Genomic DNA, 27,291 nt, shown 5'->3' on the forward strand with positions numbered 1-27,291 from the left:
CGATTAGGCCCTTAAAACGGGATTCGATTTCAAGCACCACGTTTTCCTTCCGAGAATGACACAGATTTTACCGGCTCGACGTTCACGTTCACTTCCATTTTATCATATATATTATATTTTCTGCACTTAATAGAGTTATCTAAGCCCGCTCTCACACACACTAGCACGCCATTTGTTTTGCTGGCTGGTACAAAATTTAACCTCAATCTTTTTCGTGTACGTACACGCAATACATGCGCACGTAGATAACTCTATTAAACTGCTCGAATCAGCCTCTCGAATACTCTCCAGCTCTATATCCTTTAAAAATTTCTTTCGTTGAATCACCCCCTGTTTTTGCGAAACGTCACCGCTGCAGCTGTTTTTGACAGCTCAACGAACGATTACACAGAAAATCGCCCAAAAATCCCTCGAAATCAGCTCGCAAAATTTTAAAAGTAAAAAATCTCGCGTTTATTTTTTTTTTGATAAATTCTTGTGTCAACAACATTATCTACGTTTTTCGTCTGTTCGGTGATATAACTACTTCTCGGTGAGAATCTCCCACCCACACGATAGGTGCTCACCGTGGTCGCGCTCGATCGGTTCGGAACAAAAACACGTAGAACAACTTTGGAGCAGGCAGGTGCCTGGAAGCAGGGAACGGTGCGGTCCGGCGGAACGGGTCTCTCCAAACGCAGGTGTGTGACGACAATGCTGAGTTGACCGCGCGCGTGTGCTAGCGCTCTAGTTTCAGTGAGTAATTGTGTTGTGAAGAATCACGCTTTTGGACACACAATTACCACATCGGGGGGTTACATAACAGAAGCCGCGCCGCGGGTTGGGAACGGGATCGCGGGAATCGACGGGCCAATCTGTTGCGCGCACCGAGTTTGTTTTGTGTCTTTTTTGGTGGGTGTAATTTGCTATGACTTTGTTCACCGCAGAGGAAGCGTTCGCGATGAGAACAGAGTGTTTCGGAACGGGACCTGCGTCGTGAAACGGTCCCACTGCTGTAAGGGAAAGTAGGACAACGCCGGCGAACCGTGTCGATAGTTGGCAGCGTTTGTAAATTAATTATCTAAAAGAAGAACGAGCAACAATAAGATCAAACCGAGCATTCTCGAAACGAGATTCGTCAAAATTCCTGCGTCAAACGAAACGACGGCCCAGGCGATGGCCGTGGTGCGGCCGGAAATGGATGCGAGACCCGCGGCGCTACCGGGCGCGCGAGTCCCGCTCTTTTGCTGGAAGGAGTTTGCGTGCGGTTGGGGGGCGGCCTTCGTCAACATCGCCGTCACGTACCCGATCTACAAGATGATATTCCGCCAGATGCTGCACGGCGTCCAGCTGCACCAGGCCTTCGGGCAGATCCGGGGCGAGGGCATCACGTTCCTCTACCGGGGGATCTTTCCCCCGTTGGCGCAGAAAACAATCTCCCTCTCGGTGATGTTCGGCGTGTACGACGGGACGAGGCGGCCGCTCGTCGAGTGGTGCGGCATGAACGAGTACGTGGCCAAAAGCATTGCGGGCGTGACGGCCGGCACGGTGGAGGCGGTGCTGATGCCGTTCGAGCGCGTCCAGACGCTGCTGGCGGACGCGACGTACCACGCCAAGTATCGGAACACGCATCATGCCTTTCGGTGAGTAGACGGGTCTCTAATGAAATGGTCAAATATTTTTTGATTTTTGCTGACGAATGGCTTTTGATTCAGTGTTGCTGGGTGGCTATCAGAAGTCGTTTTTTTTGTGTTGTTTGCATTTTTGGTCGAAAGCTCAAATTTTGATTAGCAACTGAGCTCAGTATCTACCTGCATCTAGATCGGACGTTGCTGAAGGAATAATTAATTTACAAAAGAAGAGAAGGGCTGGTGATGTGCGATAATGGTCGAAAAACATAAGGTCGAAAGTGAACAAAATGTCAAAAGTGGTTAGAAGATTATTGTTTTATTTTGGTGTTATGAAAAAACGTATAATTTTAAAAATCTTATTGGTTCACCCATACAAGTCTCCATACAATTTTGGCTGCTGTCCATACAAAAATAGTACAGATTTTTTAAGAAGGTGTAACTTTTGAGTGCATTTTCTGATAAATTTGGTGTCTTTGGCAAAGTTGTAGGCATTGTTAAAGACTATTGAGAAAAAAATAGGTACACGAAAAAAAACTGAGTTTTTAATTAACTTTTTTTACAAATCCACAATTTTTTGATATGTTTTAGGGAACGAAATCCCGCAACTTTTGAATAATGGAGAAGTATGGTAAGAAAAAATCTGACGTCGAGTTATAATATTTTGGAAAAATTGAAATTTTTGAAAACAATTGAAATTCCATGCAAAATCAAATTTGACTTAAGTTTTTTTTTAATTTTAAATATGAATTTGCAACCGGAAAGTACTTTACAGATTTTTTGATAAAGAGCTCCGTTTTCAAGATAAAGCCACCGAAAGTTTGATTTTAGCGAAATATTTGCAGTTTTTCGGTTTTTAAAAATAGTGACCATGAGTTACCATTTCTTATTTTTTTTAAAAGTTCAGAAAATTTGCTATAAAATAGTCTAAGATACATTGAAGATTGGACCTTTGGTTGCTGAGATAGAGCGGCTTTAAGAAAAAGAAACACGAAAATTGAAGTTTTCTAATGGTACGTTCGTTTGAACAGCCAGTGCGGCACTGAGTGCCGCACTCGTCGGTGTCAGTTTTGGTTCAATCGAACGTCATCTGTCAGTGTGCTTGGAACTCGCATGAAACTGAAAAAATATCGAGTGCGGCACTAGAGTTTCAGTTCCAAGATGGCGGCGAAACTCGTGCGGAACTAGCGCGAGTTTCTTCAAAGAAACACTTTGACAGCTCTGAGTGCGGCACTCAGTGTGGAACTAGCCATCAAACGAACGTACCATAAGTCTCACCCTGGGTGCTGAAAAGACAGAATGCGTAAAGTGATTTTCGAATGCTCTCAACCAGGCCTGTGAAATGTACCGTCGAGTGACATTTTTTCTGTGACATTCATGCTGTGCAGCACCTACCGTCACAGTAACCATTTGTGACGAGACCGTCGATGATGCGTTGCGCGAAAGTCGTCGCAAATACACGCCAAAACCGTCACGCTACCATCGCTACACTACGTTCGTCGCACGACGGTAGTCTTTGACGGTCAACGGTGATATTCATGTCGAATGTTGTCGTTCCTGTGTTCCTATACGGGAGTGTTGTTGTTGACAAAAACTTCAGTTAATGAAAGTTTGAGTGCACTGAGATAAGGGACCATCCATAAACCACGTGGACACTTTTTTTTTAATCTCAGACCCCCCCCCCCTCCCCCCACGTGGACAATTTCCATACAAAACAAATATTTTTTTGTATGGAGCTTGGACAATCGCTAAACGCCCCCCCCCCCCCCCAATAAACCACGTGGACACCTACCACATGGTAGGTGTCTACGTGGTTTATGGATTGTCGAGAAACCAAGTAATAATTTTGAAAAGTGGGTGGATTTAAGGGGGGGTGGTTGTTGGTATCGCGTAAACTTTCCAAGTTTACCAAAAAAAAAAAAACATTAACAGCAAATGAAGAAATTGCTATTGTTACGTCGACCACGTGGTCTGAGAACAAACCTGGGTCTTGGTGTTGAACATTAGATCAATGTGTTCTTAGATGTTCTGGGTCATCCGAGAACTTCTTGGAGTTAAGACCAGTGAGTCCACCGCCGTAACAAGCAAGAGGTCGGCAATGTTTGACCACGGATCATACCTGCATAGCATCAGTGAGTATGGTAGACTGCTCTGCTGTTATGTTGGGTTGTTCTGGGTCATCCGAAAATTCCCTGGAATTATGATCAGTGGGTCTACCACCGTAACAAGCAAGAGGTCGGAGATTTTGGACCAAGGATCATACCCGAAGTTGACTTTATAGCTGTCGGCCACTATTGCTAGTATCAACCACTACAAGAACTTCGCCACCCTGAGTTCCTAAGTGTACGAAGGTATGGCATGGAGCGAAGGCGTCGAATACCCCACCGCGGGATTTTAACCGGCGACCTCTTGATTTTTAGTCCAGTGCGCGGTCCGGCATCCACATGGGTGGTACCAATGCGGTATTATCCGTGTAAAAAAATAACCGACCACCTTCTTGTTACGACGGTAGACCCACAGATCATAACTCCAGGGATTTCTAGGAAGACAGAACATCCCAGCATAACAGCAAAGTAGTCTACTATACTCACTGATGCTATGCGGGTATGACCCATGGTCCAACATTGCCAACTTCTTGCTTGTTACGGCGGTAGACCTACAGATCATAACTTCAGGGAGTTCTTGGATGACCCAGAACATCCTAACAAAACAGCAGAGTTGTCTACCGTACTCACTAATGCTATGCGGATATGATATTATTTTGGATATGTTATTACGGCAGTAGACCTACAGATCATAACTCCAAAGAGTCCTTGGATTGCCCAGAACATCCCAACATAACAGCAAAGTAGTCTACCATACTCACTGATGCTATGCGGGTATGATCCGTGGTCAAGCATTGCCGACCTCTTCCTTGTTACGGCGGTAGACCCTCAGATCTTAACTCCAGGGAGTTCTTGAATGACCCAGAACATCCTAACAAAACAGCAGAGTAGTCTACCATACTCACTGATGCTATGCGGGTATGATCCATGGTCCAACATTGCCAACTTCTTGCTTGTTACGGCGGTAGACCTACAGATCATAACTTCAGGGAGTTCTTGGATGACCCAGAACATCCTAACAAAACAGCAAAGTAGTCTACCATACTTACTGATGCTATGCGGGTATGATCCATGGTCCAAAATCTCCGACCTCTTACTTATTACGGCAGTAGACCTACAGATCATAACTCCAGGGAGTCCTTGGAATACCCCGAACATCCCAACATAACAGCAGAGTAGTCTACCATACTCACTGATGCTATGCGGGTATGATCCGTGGTCAAGAATTGTCGACCTCTTTCTTGTTACGGCGGTATAACCTCAGATCTTAACTCCAGGGAGTTCTTGAATGACCCAGAACATCCTAACAAAACAGCTGAGTAGTCTACCGTACTTACTGATGCTATGCGGGTATGTTCCGTGGTCAAAAATCACCATTTTGTATACCCGTACTGTTCGATGATGGTCGCGCACGATGGTCATTCCTATGAACTTCACAGAGGGTAGCTGTGATCGTCGCGCGACGTTCATGCGAAGCATGTAGTCGAGACCGTAGCGGTGACGTGCGAAGCGAAGATGTTGCATGACGGTTGTCGCGACATTCTCTTTGTCCGTGTTGCGTCGACGGTCTGCTTGCATGTGACGGTAGTTTTTTTGGTCGACATTTTACAAGCCTGCTCTCAACTGCTCCCCACTAATACATCTGCACTACAGCTGTAAACATCAACAAAGTGGAAGGCTATCGAGAAATTAAAAGTGAGAGTGTGTGCAACATGGAGTTAAACTTTCTATGAAGATGTTGTGAAGGTTACCATGACTCTTTGAAAAGTTTAACTCCATGTTGCACGCACACACTCTCACTTTTAATTTCTCGATAGAGTTATCTAAACCCGATCTCACGCACACTTGCACACCATTTGTTTTTGCTGGCGGGTACAAAATTTAACCTCAATCTTTTTCGTGTACGTATACGCAATACATGCGCACTTAGATAACTCTATGTTCAAGCTCAAGCGTGACATATTTTTTGCTGCTGAAATGACTTGTTTTGAATTTTTTTGAATCTGTTTAAGGTGAAGCCGTCGATCATTTTCTAAGAAAATTAATCATCACTATTAAAAATTGTGAATTAAATTCAATTTAACGAATTTCAGCACCAAAAGGAATCAGCATGTGCCGGTTGTTGCCTTCTTGAAGCCACTGAAGGAATTTTTGATCTAAATCAATTGTGCTTCAAAATTTATATAATTTTGTGGCACAGTCATTGACGTCCTAGTTGGCAATCATTGATTAATGACGATTTCCATAACTTTACAAGGAATGGGATAATCGTTACCAAAAGGAATCAGCATGTGTAGGGAACTATTCTAAACAACTTGTTGAAGGAATTTTGTCAAAATATTGAAAGCGACGCAAAATTTATATATTTGAAGGAAAAATCATGATAATGATGGAAGTCTTCACGTTAAATTTTGGTTGGAAAATTAAGGGCTTATTGGTTTGTTTGTTCGTAGACTAATTGATGGCCGGCCAAAAGAGGCTTTTTTGTTTTCCACCTGACGAAATATTGCGTCAGAAGTGGCTGTAATTTTGTAAATCAGAAGAACAACCGAATCGAAGATCCGAGAATGTGTATTTTTGAAGCGCAGTGATAATGTCGGAGTAAAATTATTCAATATTGTTTGGCATGTGCCATTCATAGTTATTGATAATTCGTCACTTTTCAAAACGCGTCATAAACGTAGTTTTCAGAGGCGACGGGTGGCCAAAATGTTTACCTGTTCAAACAATCTTTTCAGTAATCTATATCTTTTATACATAATAAAGAGAAAATGGATGATGTTAACAATATTGTTGTAAGAATTATTGATCACATGATTTTTCAAATTACAGCAATTACCATTCTTCAAGAAGTGTAAAATTGAAATGCTTTTTACATTGTAGTTTTCTATAATCAGCTTGTTTTTTTTAATAAAAAAAACTGAATCAAAACTTGAGGCGTAATCCAACCACAAGTTTTTTCCCTGGAGTTTTCTTTAGAATGACTTCTCTTATGTTCCATTGGATTAGATTAGAGCAATAATTATTCATTTCTCTAAATTCTCACTAAGCAAGCACTAAGCATTCCGGATGTTGGCCATTCTAATCCTGAAATCACGTGCTCTAGTTTCCTGATCAAAACAATTAGGCCATAAAAATTGTACTTTACGTTTCTCTTTAAAATTTCCCTAAAAAACTTGAGGGAAAAAAATAATATCGATGATTTTTTTTTCATTTAACAAAAACTTGTGCAATCGTTTAACGTTTATTTTTGCATTGATTTTCAAAATGGGCTTTTTAAGCATATAGCATTATATAATTGATAGCCACAAATAAAAAACAATTGCCATAGTTAGGTATAAAAAATCTGTGATTTTTTTGTTATTTTACTGCATCTCAATATAAATCTACAAAAAATAAACAAAAATCTTTGAGCGGACACGCCAGCTCGTCTTGGAATCGTTAAACAGCCAAGAGCATTCGTACCATAAAGCGCTCAATGAAAATCTAACGCGCACTGAAAATTCTCCCAAGCAACCGCCAACCTGTTCGGATTTCTCCATGCACGAGTTCCCATACAACGCATCCAAAAATACACAGAAAGACCCCCCTATTTGTACACGCTGGACGGTATGAATGTGGTAGTTCAAGGTGTGCATGAAAGCTTTTGGACAGTCGACATAAAAGCGCGCGAGCCGAGACACGAGCAGGGAGAGAGCAAAGTTCAAAGAGAGAGAGAAAACTTTAGATTTTGCTCTCTCTCTGCTCGCATGTACAAATAGGGGGGTCTTTCTGTGTATTTTTGGATGCGTTGTATGGGAACTCGTGCATGGAGAAATCCGAACAGGTTGGCGGCTGCTTGGGAGAATTTTCATTGACGCTCTATGATACGAATGCGCTTGGCTGTTTCATGATTCCAAGAAGAGTTGGCGCGTTCGTTCAATTATTTTGATGAACATATTTTAATTCTTTCTTCAGAAAGAAATCAAAATGATCACCTGTCCTATGAACAGGTTGAACAGGTGGACGCGACGCCTCTGGTAGTTTTTGCGTCAGACATTATGCTTATTGAAATGCTATAGCAACGAATTTACCCTATCTCGATTTCTACCCTCTTCTTAAGATTTCTTTACCTCGAATGCCTCAAAAGCTCGACGCCACCGACAAAATAAATTAAGGAGCGATTACATACAATACTTGCCACTTGTTATCATTTTGCGAAAAGTAAATTGGTTCCACTTTGACAGTTCTAAATTGAGGCTTTGACGCTTTGCGAACAACTATTCTGCACCAAGGTCTCACCCAAACAACTCTCCATTGAGCAGTTCTCTATGAAATCGGTCTTTTTTTATTAATTTTGATTTTTATATTTTTTAATCCGGCTGAAACTTTTTTGGTGCCTTCGGTATGCCCAAAGAAGCCATTTTGCATTATTTGTTCATTCATACAATTTTCCATACAAATTGGTCAGATGTGCATACAAAAATGATATGTGAAAATTCAAAGATCTGAATTTTTTAAAGGAATTTTTTGATCGATTTGGTGTCTTCGGCAAGGTTATAGGTATGGATATGGACTACACTAAAAAAATGATACACGGTAAAAAAAATTCGGTGATTTTTTATTGCACTTTTTGTCACTAAAACTTAATTTGCAAAAAAAAACACTTTTTTTTTGTATGTTTTAGAGGACATTAAATGCCAACTTTTCAGAAATTTCCAGAATGGGCAAAAAATCTTTAACCGAGTTATGATTTTTTGAATCAATACAGATTTTTTCAAAAAATCGAATTATCTGTCGAAAAATTTTTTCAACTTTATTTTTCGATGTAAAATCAAATTTGCAATCAAAAAGAATTATAGTTAAACTTTGATAAAGTGCACCGTTTCCAAGTTATAGCCATTTTTAGGTGACTTTTTTGAAAATAGTCGCAGTTTTTCATTTTTTTAAATTAGTGCCCATGTTTGCTCACCTTTGAAAAAAAAAAATATTTTTGAAAAGCTGAGAAAATTATCTATACTTTGCTTTATTGAACTTTGTTGATACGACCCTTAGTTGCTGAGGTATTGCTATGCAAAGGTTTAAAAACAAGAAAATTGATGTTTTCTAAGTCTCACCCAAACAGCCCACCATTTTCTAATGTCAATATCTCAGCAACTAATGGTACGATTCACAATGTTAAAACATGAAACATTCGTGAAATTTTCCGAACTTTTCGAAAAAAATATTTTCAAAAATTTAAAATCAAGACTAACATTTCAAAAGGGCGTAATATTGAATGTTTGGCCCGTTTGGCTTCTTTGGGCATACCGAAGGCACCAAAAAAATTTCAGTCGGATTAAAAAATACAAAAAAAAAAAAATTAAATCGAATGACCGAAATCTCAGAGAATTGCTCAACTGTGCTGACTTTTATCTGTGGATAAGATTTCATTTGTTTAAAATAGATAAAATTATTATTTGACAAAGTGCAATAAATCAAAAGTGTTATTACTTAAACTAGTACATAATATGGAATAGGTTTAAAGCAAATAACTATTCGGGTTGATAGCATGGATCCCACACAATGGATTTTCCCAATCTTGCTGCTTTCCTGTGCCGTCGGTTCCGCCTCTGCATCGAACTCAGAAACGGTCCGCTACGTGGTATCCGTGATCAAGCACTTGGAAGCCACCGTGCCGGGCGTTTCCAGCTGCGTCCTGTATCGAATGATTGCCGCGGATGATGTCCTGCAGGAGGTGCTTCGAGCGCCTCAACTCGAATCGGTGTCCAAGATTGTTATCACACACAGAATTGGCAGCGCGGGGTTGGAGTTGCTACCCGTGGAACATTTGCTGGTGGTAATAGAACCGAAGAATTTGATGCTTGGTCATCAAAAGTTTCGCCAAGTGCTGAAAACGTTTAGTCCGCGTTCCAAACTGCTGGTGCTTGTTGATAGCATTTCGAAAGATTATAATTTTTGTAATCTTGTGGTTAGACAACTATCGTTTTGCAGCGTGGTCTATTTGGATGCCAAACGTCGCCGAATGTTTGCTGTAGATTTGGTCAAGAGAGTTCAGCTTGACTATCTGGCGCATCCGAGTGGATTGTTCAGTCGTAGCATGATGCGTGATATGCACGGAAGACCGATCACGTTTGTTAGCAAGAAATGGATTGATTCCGCCAGGGCAGTGTGGAGGTGGATGAAGGAAACTGCTGCTTATATGAACACAACTTTGCAAAGGTCTATCCCCAACTGCACAATGTCTAGGGTTACGATTGTGAAGGATTACTGCTTTATTGAGCATTTCGAAAAGAACAAGGTTGACATCGACTTATCACTGTATCATATCAAAAGTGTTGGAACGCAAGGCTTCCGGTTTCTGTTCACCGGGTTGACCGACGACGTCGTAGTCCTGGTTCCGAGATCTCAACTCACGTTCGTACAGTTGTTTATCTTTCCGTTCAATTGGGAGGTTTGGGCACTGGTAGCGTTGATACTGGGAGCTGCCGAAACCCTCAGACTACTGTTTCCTTCACATTTTCGAAACAATCCGATTCTGCTGGTCGTCTGCGGATTCGAGCGATACGACCTGAACACAGCAGGTCGCTGGGAAAAGATCATTCTCCTCTCGGTGATGGAGTTTATATTCTTCACCACGTGTGCCTACGAAACGAAACTCCTTGCTATGATGGTCAGCAAACCTGCCACGCAAGAATTACACACCCTTCAGGAGCTGTTGGAGTCCGGCATCAAGATCAAGGTAAACTTTCTGGGATATCCGGATGCCACAGAGAACCATCTGCTAGGTAGCATTATGGTCAACAGTACGGAAACGATCCTCAACATGGACAAAGTCCACGCCCACATCGTGGAACGTGAGGTGGCCGAATTAGTCCTGCCAAAGTACTACGACCCCGTCCAACGGCTCTACCGGTACAGCATCCTGGACCAGTCCCTCGGAACCATCCCGAGGTTGTACATCCTGTCGCTCCGAAACCCGTTCAAGCCGGTTCTGGTGTACACGAACGCGGCACTGCTCGAGAGTGGCCTGCTCAGCGTGTACTGGCCAATGATGGTCAAGCTGAAGGCCGGCGATCGTGTGATACGGGCCGCGGAGGAGGCCGACGAGACGCTGCTCTTTGCCGATATGAAACCCGCCTGGATGGCGCTGGCCGTTGGGTTGGCGCTGAGTGGAGTTGTTTTTGCTGGGGAGATTTGTGTGAAGATGGTAAAAATGTTCGCCGTGATGCCGTTTCGTAATTACTTGTTCTGAAACAGGTATTACATTGTTTTGTAATTGATCTAAGTCGTTAAGAGGCAGTATTTGTAAATATTGCTCGGTTTGTTCTAGAGGTCGTATCGAGGTGCTCCGATTTGGATGAAACTTTCAGCGTTTGTTTGTCTATACATGAGATGAACTCATGCCAAATATGAGCCCTCTACGACAAAGGGAAGTGGGGTAAAATGGGCTTTGAAGTTTGAGGTCCAAAAAACCTAAAAAATCTTAAAATTGCTCGCATTTCCGTAAAACTTCATCAATTCCAACTCTCTTAGATGCATTCGAAAGGTCTTTTGAAGCACTTCAAAATGTACCATAGACATCCAGGATTGGTTCGACTTTTTCTCATAGCTTTTGTAAATTACTGTCAAAAATGGATTTTTTTAAAACCTTAATATCTTTTTCCAACAGCCTCCAACACCCATACTCCCATAGGTCAAAAGATAGGTAATTACATGGTCTATAAGCCTACGGAAATAACTTTTTGGCCAATCGCAGTTTTTCTCATAGTTCTACGATTTTTCTAGAACAAGCATTTTACGACGTTAGTTTTTGCCCTGTAGCCCAAGAAGACTGCACTTTTTGGTCTCAATTTTGTCATATTCGGAATCCTCGGTCAATTTCACGTAAGTTAGAAGTATTGGAGTTGTAAATTTGATTTAAAATATAATTAAATAAAACATTTTTGAAAAAAGAAATAGATCTTATTTACCCTGTGATCAATACGTCAAATGCTGTATAAAGTAGGCGAAACCCTGTTTTACCCCTAATTAAACAAATTGTTAAAAAATATTTTAATTCATTCTTAATGGCAATTTTTCCAATCAAATTTACAACTCCAAAACTTCTAACTTACGTGACATTGTCCGAGGATTCCGAATATGACAAAATTGAGACTAAAAAGTGCCGCTATGGCGGCCTACCGTCCAAAAACTAACGTTGTAAAATGTTTGTTCTAGAAAAATCGAAAAACTATGAGAAAAACTGCGATTGGCCAAAAAGTTAATACCATAGGCTTATAGTCCATGTAATTACCTATCTTTTGACCTATGGGAGTATGGGTGTTGGAAGCTGTTGCAAAAAGATATTAAGGTTTTAAAAAAATCAATTTTTGACAGTAATTACAGGGTGGCCACCAGATTTGGGTTTTCAATTTCCCGGTTTTTTCCCGGTTTTCTCCCGAGGCCACAAGGAATTTTTCCATATAGTTTTAAATCGAATTACAATGTGTTTTTATAGATTACGTTCAAATGGTATTTTGATACTAACGCATACACAACGTATACAATTGGTTCAATATTTTTATTTCTCAAGAATTGAAATCGTTTTTGAGCATGAGCATGAGCAGCATGAGCATGGTTGACTGCCAATGAGCTGCTACTCCGTTATTGACAGATCAGCTGAAGTTAAACAATGAATCAAAAATGATCAGTGGGAGCCAACCATCCGTTCACTGTTTAACCTCTGAAGATCCCTTCTTTATTAGTCAATACCGGCGCCCTCCCAAGAAGCCTGCAGTTCAACGAAAGGGAGGAATGTTAGTCCGATAGTTGAAGTTGCAGACTCATCAAGCACACAGTTTTTCGCTATATACTTGTTGATACCGCTTGAGACCGTTGAATCCACAGCATCTCCTTCAAGCATCACGTGATTATTATTTTTTTGGGTTAGTAGGATAAGGTATTGGCTTTTCGATGCCTCCCGAGCTACGATGCTATGGGGAGGACTTTCATAACAGACCCGTCGGCGAGCCTTCCGAGCAACGATGCTATGGGAAGGTCTTTTTGGTTAACACACAAAGTCACTCACACACAATTATTTCACTCCACTATTAATTAATCCAAAATGTCAGTGCGTCTTTCGATAATTATATAGAAATGGCTTTTTCACCATTAAAAATAAAACCTTATTCAAAACATTATACACAATCCACCCGACGCCGTGCCTTCCGATCAACGATGATATAGGAAGGGCTTTGAAAATCACAAAACAATTAATTAAGATCTCAAAAAAAGAATCACAAAAAAACACCAATTACTCAACAAAAATTACGCTCAAGACACAAATAATTCAGTAAGTCATGCTATTATTCGATCACCACAATCACTCACCCCTAACGAACAGCGAAACAAAAGCACAAAAAAAAAATAACCTGCATAATCACAATTTCGCGTCCCCACTTCCAGCGCACCAATGATGCTATTATTCGATTACCACAATCACTCACCCCATACAGACAGCGACAAAAAAGCACACAAAAAAATTAACCTGTATAATCACGACTTCGCGTCCTCTCTTCCAGCGCACCAATGATGCTATTATTCGATTACCACAATCACTCATCCGATACGAACAGCGACACAAAAGCACACCAAAAAATTAACCTGAATAATCACGACTTCGCGTCCCCACTTCCAGCGCACCAATGATGCTATTATTCGATTACCACAATCACTCATCCGATACGAACAGCGACACAAAAGCACACCAAAAAATTAACCTGAATAATCACGACTTCGCGTCCTCTCTTCCAGCGCACCAATGATGCTATTATTCGATTACCACAATCACTCATCCGATACGAACAGCGACACAAAAGCACACCAAAAAATTAACCTGAATAATCACGACTTCGCGTCCCCACTTCCAGCGCACCAATGATGCTATTATTCGATTACCACAATCACTCACCCCATACAGACAGCGACAAAAAAGCACACAAAAAAATTAACCTGTATAATCACGACTTCGCGTCCTCTCTTCCAGCGCACCAATGATGCTATTATTCGATTACCACAATCACTCATCCGATACGAACAGCGACACAAAAGCACACCAAAAAATTAACCTGAATAATCACGACTTCGCGTCCCCACTTCCAGCGCACCAATGATGCTATTATTCGATTACCACAATCACTCATCCGATACGAACAGCGACACAAAAGCACACCAAAAAATTAACCTGAATAATCACGACTTCGCGTCCCCACTTCCAGCGCACCAATGATGCTATTATTCGATTACCACAATCACTCACCCCATACAGACAGCGACAAAAAAGCACACAAAAAAATTAACCTGTATAATCACGACTTCGCGTCCTCTCTTCCAGCGCACCAATCAAGAATTGAAATCGTTTTTGAGTACAAAAAGTAAGTAAGTTGTAAACGAAGCCGTTTTTATCAGTTAAAATTTAAACCCCTAATTTCCATGATGCTTGTGATTTTTCATCTCCATGCTCCACAATTTTTCTTAACTTAAAATCAATAATAAATCGTTTTGTATTAAATTTGAGAATTACCTAAATTATTAGCATTTAAAATGTATCAAATGAGTAGAAAACATTTGCAAAAGACAACAGCATTTATGCAAATGCTCTTCAGTTTTCTTTGAAAAAGCTTTTGTAAGTTCAAGAAGAACGATTCTTCCAAGAATGAGCAATTTCTGGAATTTATTTTTTGTATTATAGTACCAAAATAATGTGCATCATCAGTCCATACAAATCTTTATAGACTTTGGCAGCAGTGCAGAAAAAGTGGCAATTTTTAAAATAAATCGGTACCTTAAAACATTTTTTGCTGATCGATTTATTATCTTCGGCAAGTTTTTAGGTATTGATGGGATGATTTCCAGAAAAAAAATTAACTGTCCAAAAAACCCCACTCTGAGTTGGCTTGTACTTCAACCCCTCGTCGCGAATTCTTTTTTCAAATGCTTTGAATTTGAACACAATTTGATAAGCATTTATCTGTTAAAAGAATCCCAAAAAACTTTATAAAAATATCTTAAATACCAAAAATTTCCGACATTTTAAAATTATACAAAAGTACTCAAATCTGATTTAAAAACACAAACACAAAGTTTCATAGCAATATGTCCTTAATAATTTGTTTGAATGAGAAAGCCAAACATCATCTTATAAAATACTACTTAAAAACAGATATTTGAAATTCCACCAAATGTTTTACAGTAAAAATTGTATACAGTTCAGACTCGATTATCCGAAGTTTTGATTATCCGAAATATTATCGAGTCTGGACTATATATATCATCAAGCAGAGCTTTTTGCACAACGATTTTTCGTACGCAAATTTTAGGATCTTCAAAATTGGGAACTATCGGTATAAACTTTAGTCCCCTAAAGTACTGTCTACAAAATTAAAATTAAGCAGATTTTGACTATTTTTACAATCATATTGTTGAAGGGTTAAATACGTAAGTTTGACAATTTTAGAATGAGAATACAACAACTTCCTTGGCTGCTAGGCACCCTTAAGTTGATATTGAAATACATAATAAAATGAAACTGATGAATTTAGTCGATTGTTTATTGTGCTTATGAAATTCAATACGTATTGGCTCAGGTTAAACCAACTCACTGCCAAAGGTTGTCTGATCAAATCCCGTCGAGGATGGGAACTTAGATGGAAAAAGAGGTTTAGAGATTCAGACACCTTGTTTTGAGTAGAAATCTTGCCATAGCGCCAAGTCTACAGCATGGCCTTGAACAATTTATTTTATTTAAAAAAGCAAGTTCGTCAAAGAAAAATATCATGGAATACTCAACAGAAAAAAAAACATCCAAAGCCTAGTAGCTTGAGTCTATTACACAAATTAAAACATTATTCTCCCAAATTCTTCATTTAGAATGACTAGAATAATATTCTAATAGAGAAAAGTATACATTGAATTCATTGATGAGGAATTTATCGAATTTTAACTAAACTTAAAATATTTTCCCGGTTTGTCAGTCGAATTCCCGAGTTTTTCCCGGTTTTCTCCCGATGGAATAAATTCCCGTGTTTTTCCCGGTTTTTTCCCGAGGTGGCCACCCTGCAGTAATTAGCAAAAGCTAAGAGAAAAAGTCGAACCAATCCTGGATGTCTATGGTACATTTTGAAGTGCTTCAAAAGACCTTTCGAATGCATCTAAGAGAGTTGGAATTGATGAAGTTTTACGGAAATGAGAGCAATTTTAAGATTTTTTAGGTTTTTTGGACCTCAAACTTCAAAGCCCATTTTACCCCACTTCCCTTTGTCGTAGAGGGCTCATATTTGGCATGAGTTCATCTCATGTATAGACAAACAAACGCTGAAAGTTTCATCCAAATCGGAGCACCTCGATACGACCTGTTACACATTGGTGAAAAACTCGCTCTTAAATCCGAAATCGCGTCCACATTTGCTCCGGAAAAAATATCAGCAATATAACTTTCGAGTAAATTTGCCATTTTATAAGGCTGGTACAAATGTTGTTTAAATCTTCAAATTTTTCAAAAAAAAAAAAAAAAAACTTAATTTCAATGGAAATGTATGTACAATTAGCTGAAATAAATTTAAAATGCCTTTCCCTGCGTTCAGAATCGCTTTAAGCATGTTTGAGTTGATTTTAAAAATCTTTAGAATTTAAAAAAAAAATCGACGTTCTTTCGATTCGAGTTTTTTCTCGCTAAAATTTTGTTAAATCGTCTGTCAATTATGGATCTTTAATAAAATTTAATGTTTCCTTTAGAAAATAACACTTAACATTTGTTATACGATTTTAATAGTAAATTTAAATGCAAATATGAATTTATTTTTTTATTGACATTTAAAGCCACAAGGTTTGATTACAATCTTGAGTCGTATACGTTTTTGCCTGCCTAAGATTAAAAAACATATACCGATAAAAAAATCATTATGGTCAAAATCCCTACCATAATGAATCCTGACGTGATACCCATCTTACTAACCCCTCAAAACTCATGTGACACAAGACTAACATTTCAAAAGGGCGTAATATTGAATATTTGGCCCTTTTAAAATGTTAGTTTTGATTAATTTTTTTGAAAATATTGTTTTCGAAAAGATCGGAAAATTTCACGAATGTTTTATATTTTAACATTGAAAATCGAACCATTAGTTGTTGAGATATCGACATTAGAAAATGGTGGGTTGTTTGGGTGAGACATCAATTTTCCTGTTTTTAAACATTTGCATGGCAATATCTCAGCAACTAAGGGTCGTATCAACAAAGTTCAATAAACAGGGTTGTTACGGACGGCGCGGATCGCGCGGATGGCGCGGATGGCGCGTATCGCGCGGATCTGGCGCGAATTTGCTGGCAAATTTTGTTCAGGCGCGGATTTCGCGCGGATAGCAATTTTAATAAATAAAATAATTGAGAACGATAGAATTTCTTTCAAGTTATAAAAAATATTATTACCAATTCAATAAATTGAATCTTTTTCGTTGAGTGCAAAAACATCAATTTCTAAGAAGTAATGAAGTAAATTTTCTTCTGAAAATTATTGATTGTAAAAATACAAAATACGAAACTTCGAAATAATCTTCAAGGCGCGTTTATTTTTAAAACAATGTATCGTAATATCTTATATAAATTTTACATTATTTTTTAAACATTTGCTTACGTGGTTTAAATATTTTTATATTATTATTCACAGGATACATTCAATTTTTTATCTTCATAATCATATTTTAAACTTTTTCCAAAAATATAAACGTAAGGATGAACATAAATGATTGTTAAGGTATGTTCCGGATCGGATTTAACACTTAGAATTTTTTTTAAGCTCAGTACAGGCTGCCAAAGGTTCCAAGGCATTTTTTTAAATATAACAAACAATAAATATTGAGAGATCATATAAATAACCAGTTTATTAAAATCAAAATTACAAAATTCCAAAATTACAGCATTTGAAAAATTTTAAGCTATGAAACTTTTTAGTTTTTTTTAATTTTTTTTTAATCTAAAATTTATATTTCCGTCTAAAAGCGAAACATAATTTTAAAATTAAAAAAAATAGAAATCTGAAGTTCAACAATTTGAAAATTTCAGAATTTACATATTCAAATATACAAAGAATAGAATTCATAATTAGAAATGGCCAAAACTTACAGACTCAAAAACGCAAAAAGAAAGACGAATTAGCATATTGAAAAATTACGAAAAAAAAAACATTGGAAGCAATATTTTTTTAATTCTTTAAATCCTTAATTTTTTAAGAATGTACCTTAATTCTGTAATTATTTAATTATTAAATTATTAAACTTTTAAATTATTAAATTATTAAATTATTAAATTATTAAATTATTAAATTATTAAATTATTAAATTATTAAATTATTAAATTATTAAATTATTAAATTATTAAATTATTAAATTATTAAATTATTAAATTATTAAATTATTAAATTATTAAATTATTAAATTATTGAATTATTAAATTATTAAATTATTAAATTATTAAATTTTTAAATTTTTAAATTTTTAAATTTTTAAATTTTTAAATTTTTAAATTTTTAAATTTTTAAATTTTTAAATTTTCAAATTTTTAAATTTTTAAATTTTTAAATTTTTAAATTTTTAAATTTTTAAATTTTTAAATTTTTAAATTTTTAAATTTTTAAATTTTTAAATTTTAAAATTTTTAAATTTTTAAATTATTAAATTATTAAATTTTTAAATTATTAAATTATTAAATTATTAAATTATGAAATTATTAAATTTTTAAATTTTCAAATTATTAAATTATTAAATTATTATATTATTAAATTATTAAATTATTAAATTATTAAATTATTAAATTATTAAATTATTAAATTATTAAATTATTAAATTATTAAATTATTGAATTATTAAATTATTAAATTATTAAATTATTAAATTATTAAATTATTAAATTATTAAATTATTAAATTATTAAATTATTAAATTATTAAATCATTAAATTATTAAATTATTAAATTATTAAATTATTAAATTATTAAATTATTAAATCATTAAATTATTAAATTATTAAATTATTAAATTATTAAATTATTAAATTATTAAATTATTAAATTATTAAATTATTAAATTATTAAATTATTAAATTATTAAATTATTAAATTATCAAATTATTAAATTATTAAATTATTAAATTATTAAATTATTAAATTATTAAATTATTAAATTATCAAATTATTAAATTATTATATTATTAAATTATTAAATTATTAAATTATTAAATTATTAAATTATTAAATTATTAAATTATTAAATTATTAAATTATTAAATTATTACATTATTAAATTATTAAATTATTAAATTATTAAATTATTAAATTATTAAATTATTAAATTATTAAATTATTAAATTATTAAATTATTAAATTATTAAATTATTAAATTATTAAATTATTAAATTATTAAATTATTAAATTATTAAATTATTAAATTATTAAATTATTAAATTATTAAATTATTAAATTATTAAATTATTAAATTATTAAATTATTAAATTATTAAATTATTAAATTATTAAATTATTAAATTATTAAATTATTAAATTATTAAATTATTAAATTATTAAATTATTAAATTATTAAATTATTAAATTATTAAATTATTAAATTATTAAATTATTAAATTATTAAATTATTAAATTATTAAATTATTAAATTATTAAATTATTAAATTATTAAATTATTAAATTATTAAATTATTAAATTATTAAATTATTAAATTATTAAATTATTAAATTATTAAATTATTAAATTATTAAATTATTAAATTATTAAATTATTAAATTATTAAATTATTAAATTATTAAATTATTAAATTATTAAATTATTAAATTATTAAATTATTAAATTATTAAATTATTAAATTATTAAATTATTAAATTATTAAATTATTAAATTATTAAATTATTAAATTATTAAATTATTAAATTATTAAATCATTAAATTATTAAATACCACCATTTTTGCCATCTTCTTAGTTTGGATCATCTCAGAGTCATATTTTAGTCAGAAAATTTTAGAAAAGAAAATAATAGTAATTTCGTTTTTCGATTTTCCGGAGTAAAATTTTGGCGAGAATTATCGAGTACAACATCATTAGATTTTTAAATTTTGCGGTTTTTATATTTTATTGGTCTTTAGTTTTTGAATTTAAAATTTTACTTTTCTCTTGAATTTGTTTTCAAAGCAATGATATTTAAATTGTTACATCAACTGCTAGTAATCTTTCAGAAATGGCGAAAAAGGTTGGTGCAGGTGGGATTTGAATCCACAACTGATCAACGGCACTGATCCAAATGCTTTCTAAGTTATTCTTTTTTGTTTTAAAAAAATAGTCATTATTTTACTCTCTTCTATGTTTGTCGCGAATTTCTTTTTTTATATGGCGCGAATTTCGCGCGGATTGGGTTTTGCTTCGGCGCGGATCTGGCGCGGATTTTTTTTCAACTTTTCCGTAACAACCCTGAATAAAGCAAAATATAGAGAATTTTCTCAGCCTTTCAAAAATATTTTTTTCAAAAGTGAGCAAACATGTGCACTAATTTAAAAAAATGAAAAACTGCGACTATTTTGAAAAAAGTTACCTAAAAATGGCCTTAACTTGAAAACGGTGCACTTTATCAAAATTTCACTAAAGTACTTTTTGATTGCAAATTTGATTTTTCATCGAAAAAAGAAGTTGAAAATTTTATGACCAATATATCGAGTTTTTGAAAAAATAAGTATTGATTAAAAAAATCATTACACGGTCAAAGATTTTTTGCACAACCTGGAAATTTCTAAAATGTTGGCATTTTATAACCCCTAAAACAAATCAAAAAATAAAATAAAAATAGTGTTTTTTTTTTGTAAAATCAAGTTTTAGTGACAAAAAGTTAAATAAAAAATCAACAAATTTTTTTTTACAGTGTATAATTTTTTTCAGTGTAGTCCATATCCATACCTACTACTTTGCCGAAGACACCAAATCGATCAAAAAATTCCTTCATAAGATACAGATTTTTGAATTTTCATACATCATTTTTGTATGGACACACGGACCGGCCAGGGCAAATCTAAGAAATTCTTGGTTAATTTAACTAAAAGTATGGGCTATTTTTTTACACAGCTTTTTTTCAACAATCGATTGTTGATTTTGTTAACCCGAAATTGCTGACCACCAGTAGGTAAAAGTAACAAAAAAATAGTTAGAATTGCCATTTTTGTTGGTTAAATGACCAAAAAAAAAATTCTAGCAGTCGACTGCTAGAATATTTTTTTCAGAAAATTAACTATTTTTTTTGTTTTCAGCTGAATAATTGTTAAATATTCTGTAAAAAACAGGCTGGACAATATTTTTCAACTATTTTTTAACTTTTTTTTTCGTTGTATCAACTGAAATATTTTTGCATGCAGCAAATTATTAGTGGTTTATAACAAAACATTTCTTAATTAAACATAATTTATGTTAGTGTCTATATATATTTTCTTTAATTATTTAACGATACAGGCTGGGCCGAATTTCTAGCTATATTTTTAACTAATGTCTTACTTGAATACAGAAAAATATTCGTACATGTAGTCAGTAATTAGCTGTAGTTAGCAATATTTTTATTTAATTTGCAGTAAATTTTGTAATAATGCCTCACAAATTAACTTGTTGTACTTGTACTTACAGTCGACTCTCTGGTTGTCAATATCCAAGGGACCGTCGAGGAAGAGAATCATCAGTTTAAAGAACGATGCAAAAGGAAGACTCGATTGCATTTTTTTTTTCTTGATACCCAGGTATGGGAGAGAATCATGGCAACGTCCATCAAACAAAAACAAACTAAAGTCAAACACCCTTCAAAACTTCGTTTCGCCAAGAAAAATGTCTATGCAAGCCATGAGAAAGTAAAATTATTGACAACCGGAAGAGATTTTTAAAGCAAACAGAATCCAAGGGACCGTCGAGGAAGAGATCCTTCAAGCAAGGGAAAATATCGAGGAATGAAGATAATTGAAGTATGCAGATTGAAGGGACTGAAGAATTCATCGATAGATGGAGAATTATTGATATCGAGAAGATCGACAGCCAGAGAGTCGACTGTATTTGTATTTTTTTAATTGTTATTATAAAACATGTTATGTTTGATTAATGTTTAAAAAAAATTATAATAAAAAAAGCATTTTACAAATTTTGTTAAACATGTTCAAAAAATATGTTTAATTTATCGTAAATTCCTTAAAAGTAGAAACCGAGCAAAAATTTCACCAAGTTTTAAGCTTATATTTTTATTATGTTGTATACAATTAAGTGTTGTATTCACTTACCATCACTGAGAAATCATCCGATAAGTCGTCATCATCTACAACGGTCTCATGTTTAGTTATTTTTCTTGAGGTTGGACACAGAATTTACACCAAGGCGAACCTTTTGCTGCAAATAGACATATGAAATTTATTATTAATCTAATAAAAAAATTAATTCCGGCTCTAAACTGATAAAAGGAACGTAAATAAATGTAATTATAAACAAGAAATATCAATAATGCTACTTACCCAGTTTGCACTAATTTAACAACTACTTTTGGCAACATACTTTCATTGCATTTGATTCAATTTATTTAACGTACTCCGATTCCTGAAAACAATATTTTGAGTTTTACTTACCAGTTTATTGAGCAGTCTTTTTCAACAGCATTTTTAAAATATTAATATCTTCTTTTTTATATCTTTTATATATTTTATTTTTTTTAGACATTTCCCACCATCGAATTTTTATTTTGATATAATGTGTACGCATTTCCATGTATTTTATGGTTGATGATTCTGAAATATCCATCGTAAGCACGAAGGTTCCTGGGGATTCAGTTTTCTAATTAAAAACACAATAGATAAATTGTTGTGTAAAATTAAACCCATACTTACTTAGATTAACCAACATTTTGTTAAATTTGCCCGTGCAAGTATTGTCGTGCAAGAGTTGGCCCGCCTCTTCCTTCCACTGCCCCTCTCTTTCCTCCAAACATTATCATAAAGTCCCCTCGCATCAGAGGTCCCCATTGCGAATGTCCTCGTTTTGCTCTTCATAGTTTATCACCTGCAAAGAAATCATCAACAAACTTACTCACCAATTCCACCTTCACAGTTGCAGCAGTGTGCACTTCGATTTGCCACTTCAACTTAGCCAAATAATGTAATTTTCACCTTTCACATCCTCTTACTTCACAATTAACAACACAAACTCAACAAATCGACCGCTCTCGTTCGAATCCTGACTTCAAATGACAGATGTAAACAAACCCAAGTTTATCTTCTAAATATTCAACCAAATGTAAATTATATTCAACCAACAAAATTTTTGATTTTCCTAAAACAAAAGCTAACAGTCGAGCACGTTCATTCGAGTTCGGGAAATCTGTTAGCTTTTTGCCTCTAGCATTTTCAACAAACAGGTTATTAAATAAATACTGAATTTTAGTTATTTTAACGGAATATTGGCAGTAACAAGTACGTTTTTGTTAAAATTTACGAAAGTAAAATCAACAATTTTAATTGTTAAAATTTCTGGGCACAGTCTCTCCGTGCAGCTGCCAAATTTGTATGGAAAATTATATGGACAAACTAATGATGAAAAATGGCTTCTTTGGGCATACCGAAGGCACCAAAAAAGTTTCAGTCGGATTAAAAATTACAAAAATTAAAATGCTACAAAAAAAGACCGATTTCGTAGAGAATTGCTTTTATCTTCCATTGGATTAGATTAGAGCAAAAAATATTCATTATTCTCAATTCTCACTAAGCAAACATTCCGGATGTTGACCATTCTAATCCTGAAATCACGTGCTCTAGTAGTTTCCCTAAAAACTAGAGGGAAAAAAGTTAATATCGATGATTTTTTTTTTCATTTAACAAAAACTCGTGCAATCTATTGAACGTTTAACGGTTATTTTTGCATTGGTTTTCAAAATGGGCTTTTTAAGCATATAACAAATTTTGAATTGATAGCCACAAATAATAAATAATTGCCATAGTTAAATATAAAAAATCTGTGATTGTTTGTTATTTTACTGTATCTCATATCTCAATATAAATCTACAAAAAGTAAAATAAAAAACATCACTTCATGAAATTTTCCCAAAAAATGGAAACGATCAAAACTCATGAATTCAAACCAAGCAGACATTTTTACGACAGCTTATTTAAGCTTTATTTTGATTTTTGTTTTTGGACAAACAACATGTTAAGGAAATTATTGTATGCTTGGTAGGTTAAGGGGTTACATACATGTAGAAAATCATCAAATTTTATATTACAGAATATTTGTTAAATCTACTCATAAGATGATTATTAATCACGCCTGAAAGTTTCATGAAGATATTTCATGATTAAACTGAGTAAGAGACGATTTAAGCTCAAAATTTTGCCATGTGCAAGGCGGGCTGTCAAACTTTGTTGGCGTTTTTCTCTAAACGCCGAGTTGATTTACGGGTGCCACGATATCTCGAGATGGGATGGACCAAATTGGCTGAAATTTGAAGTGAAGACTCTCAAGACAGATCCCGTGTGCATGACAAAGCCCAATTTTTAAGATTTGCTTTTAAAAAAAATCAAAAATTAAAAACTAACTAACGGAAAAACACAAAAATATTTATATCTTTTTTTAAAATAAACTTTTTGTCAATCGGGCTTCGTCATGCACACGGAATCGGTTTAACGAGTCTTCACTAAAATTTTGAGCCGATTTGGTCAAGACAGTGTTAAGATATCGTGGCACCCGTGTTTTGGAACTGCTGACTTCAAATAGCCATATCTCAGGAATGCTACAACCAAACGTCTTCAAAATTGTTTTGATAATAGATGAAATCGTATATTTTATTGCCCTGAAAACAGATTTTAAACAAAACTAAGTGTGTTCTCACATCATCCTCTGACTTTTTTTGCGGATATACATGTATGTAACCCATTAAAGATTTTGTTCTATTTTCTTCCAAATTATTTTGCGAACCTGTCGATGAACTTGCTTGCTCACTTTTAACTGAGCTATTTATTACTTTTTCAGTTAAAAACGCTTTTTGGAAGCAACATGCCATTCTACTATTTATAACAATTAAAAAAGTTTTACAAAAATATTTGAGCAAACACTCCAAATCGTCTTTGAATCATGGAAATCTAACGCGCACTGAAAATTCTCCCAAGCAGCCGCCAACCTGTTCGTATTTCTCCATGCACGAGTTCCCATACAACGCATCCAAAAATACACAGAAAGACCCCCCTATTTGTACACGCTGGACGGTATGAATGTGGTAGTTCAGGGTGTGCATGAAAGCTTTTGGACAGTCGACATAAAAGCGCGCGAGCCGAGACGCGAGCAGGGAGAGAGCAAAGTTCAAAGAGAGAGAGAAAACTTTAGATTTTGCTCTCTCTCTCTCTGCTCGCGTGTACAAATAGGGGGGTCTTTCTGTGTATTTTTGGATGCGTTGTATGGGAACTCGTGCATGGAGAAATTCGAACAGGTTGGCGGCTGCTTGGGAGAATTTTCAGTGCGCGTTAGATTTTCACTGAGGCCTCATGGCTACGAATGCGCTTGGCTGTTTCATGATTCCAAGAAGAGTTGGCGTGTTCATTCAGTTATTTTGATGAACATAATTCTTAATTCTTTCTTCAGAAAGAAATCAAAATGATCACCTGTCCTATGAACAAGTTGAACAGGTGGACGCGACGCCTCTGGAAATATACCTTTCAAACCAAACACCTATCTTCGTCATATGGAGAGTTTGATGCTCGATTAAAACCTCCAAAAATACTATTTAGGCTATAAACGTATCAGCAACAGTACCGCCTCAAGTAAGCACGCAGCTTTTGCACCCAGATTTCTGTTGCAGACATTTTAGTATCTTCAATACTACGGGGACTACCGATATAATTTTTTATTCATCCTCTAAATTACTGTCTTCGTAGTTATTTACAACAAAGTTTGACTATTTTTACAATCAGATTCATGCAGGATTGGGTCCGTTTGACTTTTGACGCCCCCTTTCAATGGAAGGCTGAAGAAAACTGAGCGAGAAACGAAGGCAAATAAAGAACAAAGGGTGGCCACCAACACCACCAGCAGCGCCTGTTGGAGTGAGCCGGTGATGCCAGGAAACTTTCTCTATAAATGCTACTTTTCGTGAGTGTTCGCTCACGAAAGAGCGCTGGAAGAAAAAAGAACTAAGCCGAAAATAGAAAAATGGGCGTGGCCCAATGCATTCTCGTCTGATTAGAATACATTTGGGAAATATGTTTTTTAAATGCTTGTAAAAGGAATAGAATAACTTTTAGTAATAGTGAAAATAAATAGAAATGTTCCCGAAAAGTTACTCTACTCATTGGTGTACTTGGATTTAGTAAATTTAAGGAACACACTTGATTATCCAGCATCATTCAAACACGACCGCTTATTAGGGCTTAAAATGGGTGTATTTCCCCTGATTACTATTCTGAAGCTATTTACATTATGAGATTCTATTAGAAATAAACAAGTTCATTTAAATTGTGGATTATGAAAGATCAATCGAATGATAAATTTTAATTCACATTCTAACATGTCTTTCCTTCTTTTTAGACTGATCTACATCGAGCACGGCTTCCGGGAGCTGTACCGGGGCCTCGTCCCCATCCTGTGGCGCAACGGTCCCTCGAACGCGATGTTTTTCGTGATGCGCGAGGAGGCGGACCGGCGGTTACCGAAAAGAGTGAGATATTCCTAGTTCTTCCTTTGAAATGTGACGTAAACATTGTTACTTTTAAGGCCACGGCGGTAACCCAGCGGACGCAGGAGTTCTTCGCGGGGGCCTGCATCGGCGCGTTCATCAGTTCGGTGTTCTATCCGATCAACGTGCTCAAGGTGACGATGCAGAGCAAGCTGGGCGGCCCGAACGAGAGCATGTGGGTGGCGCTGCAGCAGGTGTACAACGAGCGCGACCGGAAGCTGCGGAACGTGTACAAGGGCGTCAGCATGAACTGCACGCGGGCCTTCTTCAGCTGGGGCATCATGAACAGCGCGTACGAACAGCTCAAGAAGGTGTTCTACTAGCGACCAAATGGTGGGTGTGTGTTGTGTAGTATTTTCTAGTCTAGGACAAACATGCTGAAAGCGTTGTACAGGTAGGTCAAAATATTCTATTCTTCGAATGCTTTCTTGTATGCGTTTCGAAAACTTGTAAATATATTGAAATCTGTAAACTGTCGTATAGTTATGTGTGTGCGAAATAGTTCAATGTTTCTCGTTCACGCTGAGTCCCCTGAACGAGTCCAACTCCCGCGTTCTGTGCATTTAAAACACGTACCACACAATACCCACTTCATTTCTGACGCGTTTTAAGCAAATCTAGACAAACGAAACCGAAATCAGCCAAACTGCTTGTGTTTGTAACAAATTACTGATGTGCAAAAAGTGCTACTATTTTAGAGTTTTACATGAGTAAGAGTGATAGAGTTAGCAGTGGGTGCTAAAAGCAGAAAATAAAAGCAGCAGCGTGGCTGTTGAATTGTGAATGTTGAAGCACAATAATAGATTTAAAATTGATAAAGTGAACACTGG

The 27,291-nt window shown here is 35.3% G+C and overlaps 1 protein-coding gene across 1 annotated transcript; it reads left to right on the plus strand.

Annotated features, from left to right (window-relative positions):
* Window positions 1-398: 398 nt before the first annotated feature.
* Window positions 399-27,291, plus strand: LOC120420461 (mitochondrial nicotinamide adenine dinucleotide transporter SLC25A51). Its single transcript, XM_039583484.2, has 3 exons — window positions 399-1,622; window positions 26,314-26,443; window positions 26,500-27,291. The coding sequence occupies exons 1-3, from the start codon at window positions 1,156-1,158 to the stop codon at window positions 26,782-26,784; spliced, it is 882 nt and encodes a 293-aa protein (XP_039439418.1). The 5' UTR covers window positions 399-1,155; the 3' UTR covers window positions 26,785-27,291.

Source organism: Culex pipiens, chromosome 3 (genome assembly GCF_016801865.2).
Source record: "Culex pipiens pallens isolate TS chromosome 3, TS_CPP_V2, whole genome shotgun sequence".
Taxonomy (NCBI): Eukaryota; Metazoa; Arthropoda; class Insecta; order Diptera; family Culicidae; genus Culex; species Culex pipiens.